The sequence below is a fragment of the Chondrus crispus genome, genomic scaffold, assembly GCF_000350225.1.
Source record: "Chondrus crispus Stackhouse genomic scaffold, scaffold_411, whole genome shotgun sequence".
Classification (NCBI taxonomy): Eukaryota; Rhodophyta; class Florideophyceae; order Gigartinales; family Gigartinaceae; genus Chondrus; species Chondrus crispus.
Genome location: NW_005179314.1, coordinates 1 through 6,184, shown reverse-complemented (window position 1 = coordinate 6,184; position 6,184 = coordinate 1). Strand labels below are relative to the sequence as shown.

At 58.7% G+C, this 6,184-nt stretch overlaps 2 protein-coding genes; both read right to left on the bottom strand.

Annotated features, from left to right (window-relative positions):
- Positions 1 to 1,289: 1,289 nt before the first annotated feature.
- CHC_T00001196001 (hypothetical protein) lies at positions 1,290 to 1,661 on the bottom strand. Its single transcript, XM_005718597.1, has one exon. The coding sequence runs from the start codon at positions 1,659 to 1,661 to the stop codon at positions 1,290 to 1,292; it is 372 nt and encodes a 123-aa protein (XP_005718654.1).
- Positions 1,662 to 1,763: 102 nt separating this feature from the next.
- CHC_T00001195001 (hypothetical protein) lies at positions 1,764 to 4,637 on the bottom strand. XM_005718596.1 is given in 2 exon segments: positions 1,764 to 1,988; positions 1,989 to 4,637. The coding sequence occupies 1 exon segment, from the start codon at positions 4,635 to 4,637 to the stop codon at positions 1,989 to 1,991; it is 2,649 nt and encodes an 882-aa protein (XP_005718653.1). The 3' UTR covers positions 1,764 to 1,988.
- Between the last annotated feature and the right edge of the window lie 1,547 nt (positions 4,638 to 6,184).

The following is a 6,184-nucleotide window of genomic DNA, read 5'->3' as shown; positions in this document are numbered from 1 at the left end:
AACGGCCTGCGCGAGTCCGCGCGCGCCGAAGTCGCCGTCCTGCTCGGTCGCGCGCACCCCGCGCTCGCCGTGCCGGAGCTTGTCGGTGCCTACTACGCCATCGTCCCGCTGGAGCCCGGGCCGCGCCCTGCGTTCGGCCGCTTGGGCGGGCCGCCCACCCTCACGTACAAGGGTGTCTCCGCCGCAAGAGGCACCGCCACCGCGCTCGTCAGGGTCGTGGGCGCGGCGCAGGCGCCGTCGGTGCAGATACAACGGGCCAGCCAGGCGTGGAATGGCGTCGAACACCCCGCCCTGCTGGCGCTGCAGGAGGTCTTCACGACGCGGCAGTTCGGCGCCACAGCGGCCGCGGGGAGCGCGGGGAGCGGCGTCGTGCCGTCCAACGAGGTGGTGTTTGCGTACGAGTTTTCGAGCAGGGCCGATACATTGCACAACGTGCTTCTGGGGGGTATGCCGCCGGACCATCGCTTCCATCCGGTCGCGGAGAGCACGCTGTGGGCGATCGCGTGCCAGGTTTTGTCGGCGATGGCCACCGTGCATGGAAGGTGGCTGGCGTTGAGGGAGGCGCTATCTACGACCACCGTCTTGATGACGGGCAGGAATAGGGTCAGGGTCAGCCGCGTGGGGCTGAGGGATGCATTCGATCCGCTAGGGGCGGACCATGTGCCCGGGGCGGGCGGGGCCGCACGACACTCGAGTCATGACCGGGCCGTCGTGCTACAGAAGGAGGATCTTAGCAACCTGGGGTTGATTTTGGCGACGCTGGCGCTGCGGATTGATGGCAAACTTGTGCGGTCCGGGGTGATGATGTGCGCGGATGACATGGTGGTGGACGCGATCCGGCGCGTGTGCCCCTATTCGGAGGAGTTTGTGGGGCTGGTCGGGACGCTAGTGGGGGCGTCGCGGCCCGGGGCGCAGGTGAACACGGGGCAGGTGCTGACGTTGGTTGGGGCGCGTATGGCGGTGGAGGTCGGGCACGTGTGGACGCATTGCGACGTGATGGAGAAGAAGCTGTTTGCCGAGTTTGATTCCAGCCGGATGTTTCGGCTGATAGCATTGCTCGGGTTTGTGAACGAGCGAGGGGACGCCGGGGTGGATCCGCAGTGGTCGGAGACGGGGGATCGGTACTTGCTCAAGCTGTTTCGGGATTACGTGTTCCATCGCGTGGACGGGCATGGGCATGCCGTGGTGGATATGGCGCACGTGGTGGAGTGCTTGTCCAGGCTGGATGTCGGGTCACCTGAGCAGGTGCTGCTTAGCTCGAGGGACGGGGCGTCTCTTTTGATCGCGACTTATGAGGATATCCGACGGTGTTTGCTGCAGGCGATTAATGAATTGAGAGGAGGACGACATGGCCTGTCGACAAGGTAAAGATTGATTTTTGTACACTGCAATATTCTCTTCTTCTCGCTTGTGCTTTTGTTCAAGAGCAGAGAGGGGACTCGCGACGGAGTTTGTAAAGCCAAAAGCCATTGAAGGTCAAGGTAGTCCGAAATCTGTGGACAGCATCTGTAATCAGCATCCGTAATCAGCCACGGGAAAGTAATGTACACGTGTGATGTAACACGTGTGATGTAACAGCGATGCAGACATTGTTTCAAGCCAATGAGACAAGAGGTGGAGGATCTCGAGAGGGATGCCCAATATGGGAAATTCGAGACCATCAATTGGTCCAGGATGCCTACACGCACAGCCACTGCCTCTGGTACACATGGCATATGTTTACTCGTAGTGCCTGTTTGCGAGAGAGATGATGGGGCGATATCTTGCAATAATCCTGAAACAGCTTTACAAGAATTTGGTCATTCTCTAATAGAGATTGTGATGACATCTTCTGTATGGAACATCCCGAAAAGTGATGTACCTCTATCACCTTCCTGACGTAAACGAGGGAAATCTACTTCAAGCCGCAATTCATTCTATTTAACTGCATGATTCCAAAACGTCCACCTCATGCGTGGTCGTCTTCAGCACCCGCTCTCAGCACCCGCTCACACATGTGGCGTTGTGTCATCAGAGGCGCGGTGGGGCTCGTGTGCTGTTATCTTGTGCTTCAACTTCGCAAACCGACTGCCTATCGCAGCAAGTGCCAACCGCGGAGACACAGGATTATCACCTGTACTAGCTTGACCCTGTCCAGAGATCCAGGAATCATCTTGACGTACTTGGGGCGTAGCGGGCGTTCCAGTAGCAACTTGTGGTATTGGGATAAGCGGCGGCATCGGAACTGTCTGCGGCGTTGGAGCGACCGTTGGGGCCGGAGCAACCTGTGAGGTGGGAGCCACCTGCGGGGTTGGAACAACTTGCGGTGTGGGAACAGCAGATGAGGTCGGAGCAACTCGCGGGGCTGGGGCAACTTGCGGTGTGGGAGCATAAGGTGCCGTCGGAGCAACCACTGGTGTTGGCGCTCCACCAGTAGGAACAGGTCCCACATGTTCGTCGGTTTGGGGCGCAGAGGCTGGTACGGATGGCGCTCCGTTCTGCTTTTCTGCTGGTTTGGAAGCTTGCGTCCCCGCTTTCTTGAGCTTCAGCTTTGATAAACGTCCGCTCACGCTTGTAAAGCTGGAACGAAGCGAAGCAGCTGTGAGCAATCCTGAACGTGCCCCTTGCGGAACAGCCTCGGACGCTTCAGCAGTTGCAGATGTAGCATTCTCCGCTGCTTGTGCGGCCGGGGCAAGTGGGACGGAAGGAGTGGCTTGAGGTTCCAACGTTTCTTGCGCAGCTTCGAAATCTCGGTCGGCTTGCGGCTGTGCCACAGGCATGACCACTGCAGCTTGAGCTGAATGTACCGACTCGCCATGTCCACGTCGATGCCTGAGCTTGCCTAAACGTTCCGTCACGGCTGAGAGACTGGTCCGTCTTAACGGGGAAGGAACATCGCTAGCCGCTTGACTTTCACCAACTGCAGCTGGCGCTCCAATTCCCTGCGATCCCTCGGCTGCCTTTGGAACGGCAACTGGTGCCGGTGCACTAGATGCCTCAGGAACGTTTTGTGGAGACTGGATAGGATCCTTCTGTTGCTTCTTGGACGTTAGCCTTACGAGACGTTCACTGACTGCCGAAAACCCCGACCGAATAGACGCACCAGCGTTGGATACTGTCGATGCGACTCGTGGAAATTGCGGAGCTGTATCTCCATTCACAACTGGTGTTTGCACTGGGGCTACACCCGTGCTTTGCACTGGTGCCGTTGTTTCTGGCTGAATTTCAGGCTTCTGCACAGGAACTGGAATAGGAGGTGTAACTGGTACGGCGGCATGGACAGGGCCGGCCAGACGACGCACCACAGGAGCGGCCGGTGCAATTATCGGCGTTTGAGACGGAACTGGGGAGTGAACAGGACCCGCTAACCGCCGCAAAGTCGGGGAACTGGGCTGATTACTTCGCGTTCTCTCGGTAGGCTGCAACTGTTCAGATGGTACTTTCGCCTCCGAGTCTGAGACCAGTTTCTCGATATCAACATTCTGCGTGTTTGGCAAACTAGTACCCTGCAGAGGTGCATTGACAATCGGTGAAGATCCTGCTTGTTGCGGAGACGCGGCATTTTGAGATATTTCCGTCTTCACTGGAGCAGAACGTACTGTCACAGCAGACTCAACTCCAACAGTGTTCTCCTCCTTCACCTTGGGCTCGGAGCTTGCCGGTTGCGGCAGTGATTCAACAGTGGTGCCGCTATCCTGATGTACTGCTTGTCCTCCAGGGACTCGCAGAGCGCTTCCCGGATCTTCTGATACTTCTACCGCTGGTGGTTCTTGCGTTTCAACGTCCGAACGTAAGGCATCTTTCGAAAGTTGAGTCGCGCCTTGCGATATCTCAACGGGTTCCAACGGTTGAGACGTCGGACTTGGGTCAGGAGTGGCTTGAGAATCTAACTGCAATGCTTTCTCAGTCATGACTTCTGCAGATGACATTCCTTCCTGTGTTTTCGCATCCGTCATGACTTCTGCAGATGACATTCCTTCCTGTGTTTCCGCATCCGTCCGGGTTAAAATACTAGAAACACTCGCCTTTTTCACCCCGTCAGGGCTCTCCACGCCGGATGGCAATGGGGATTCTGTTGCGGTTGGTATCGTAGTACTATTTCCTTCCGGCAACGCAATGCCCCCTTGAGGAACCTGCTCTTCGATTTCTGTCGTCTGAGGATCTGCCGAACGTATCCCTGTTTCAGCCCCAAGAATTTCATTTGCACCGTCTTCTGCAACCCGATCCTGTTTTTCCACTCCGATCTCGTTCTGAGCAGCATCTGATGTGACTGGTGGCTCGATCGCATTATTTGTTGTTTTCACGACTGGTGGCACTGCTGTCGCTGCTGTTGGAGAAGCTTCGATTGCAGTACTCGCTTCAGTCTTCGTCTCATGAACAGGACTCTGTTCAAGAACTGAATCCAGGTGGCCGCCCTCTCTGATGCTCTCAACTGCGGTGACCGTCTCCGATGGCTTCTCGGAATCTGCAGGCTCGTTTACAGTTGACTTATTTTCCACCGACGCGATTAAAAGAGTCGCATCTGCAGGCTCAGTTTCAATCACAGGCTCATTGGCAGCAATCTGTTCAGGAATGATTTCCGGTTTAGCTGATTCACTCGTGCTCTCGACTTCTTTGACGATGGCCGATAGTTCGACGGCTCTGTTGGACTCCTTCATGACAGGTGCATTTTCCGTCTCCGTGACAACTGGCAAGGCAACAGCGTCTGCTTCGGTTATAGCTTCCGCCACCGCTGGCATTTGGGCCTGTTCCACGATTTCATCCGGGATGATGTTTTCTGTTGGTACCTGTTGCCGTATTTCCGTCGTAGTGGGAACGACGCCGGACGCATCTGAGACATCAACACCATTCACATCCTCTGATTTCATACTTGCCGAGGGAATGGGCAGTGGCACATCGCTGGCTCCAGCTGGCTGTGGTGATACCACAACTCGGGTCTCAGGGCCAGCAACTGCTGGTTCATTCGAGACGTCCTTGTTCGTAGTGACCGGCATTGTAGATGGCGTAGCAAGGCCAGATTCATCAGCTTGCGGGATTTCGCTCTGAGCTTGACCATCTGCTGTTGCTTGAGGTGTATCTACAGCCGGTGTTAGACTATCAACCGATGGCTGCGATTCAATGGAGGCCAAGGGTAGGTCAGACACACTGGAATCCGCACCGGGGGGCACCACCGGCACCATTGGCACAGCCACAGCCGGTTGGGCCATTGAAGCATTGGCAGGTTGCACGACTGGGGGCACTTGAGGCTGAATCTGCTCGACTGGCTGCTGTTGCATCTGAGGGGCTTCTCCTTGGACAGCAGGTGGCTGTCCCTGAGGTGGTACCGTCGGATAGAGCTGCTGAGGCACTGGCTGCGGATGCATTTGCGGCTGTTGCGACGCCTGGTAAGCTTGCTGCTGCTGCACGGACGATTGCGGCGGAAAATCCGAACTCGCCGGCGGTGGGACACTCCCCTCTTCTTGCTGCAAGGGCTGGGACTTGCCCGACAAGGACCTAAAGAACGGAAGCGCCGACATCACGCGCGCCTTGACGCCGTGCCCCGACATGGGCGAGCCTCCGCTCTTCCTCTTCTGCTGCAGAGGCTGCTGCTGTTGCGGCGCCGGCGGAAGCAGAGTCGGCTGGAACTGCATGCTTCGGGGGTCGACGACCGGCACAAGCGGGATGCCGAGCAGGGCCTCCGGGGCGATCTGCGGGGCGGGGGGCGTATTCGCGGCGGCACCGCCGGAGGGAAGCGACAGGGAGGGCGGCAGCGGGGCCGGGCTACCCATGTGTGATGTTGCCGGGGCCGACGGCGGCGCAATCGCTGCTTGGACGTGTTGCGGCTGCGAGGAGAAGGAGGCCGACGTCGCCATGGGGTCTGCAACCGGCACAGCCGGTGGCGCTGGAGCTGGCGGCGCCACCGGGGCTTGCGCGGGCTGCGTCGCTGGCGCGGCTGGGAGCGGGGCTGTGTGCCCTGGGGCTGGCGGCTGCGCCACAGGTTGCGCCATCGGTTGCGCCACGGGTTGGGCCGTCGGTTGCGCCACGGGTTGGCCCGCCGGCTGTGCCACGGGTTGAGCTGTCCGCTGCGCCACGGGTTGAGCAGGCGGTGCTGGCGGCTGGGGTGCCAGGGTGTTCCCCGCCGACGGTGGGTGTGGGACGTGCACGAGCGGGGTTTGGGTGTACGGCGGGGCTGGGTGGGGCACGTTCTGCGGCGCTGGAGCAGCGG

Coding starts and splice junctions, on each gene's coding strand:
- CHC_T00001195001 (XM_005718596.1), bottom strand. CDS start 4,637: ATGAAGGAGTCCAACAGAGCCGTCGAACTATCGGCCATCGTCAAAGAA.
- CHC_T00001196001 (XM_005718597.1), bottom strand. CDS start 1,661: ATGGTCTCGAATTTCCCATATTGGGCATCCCTCTCGAGATCCTCCACC.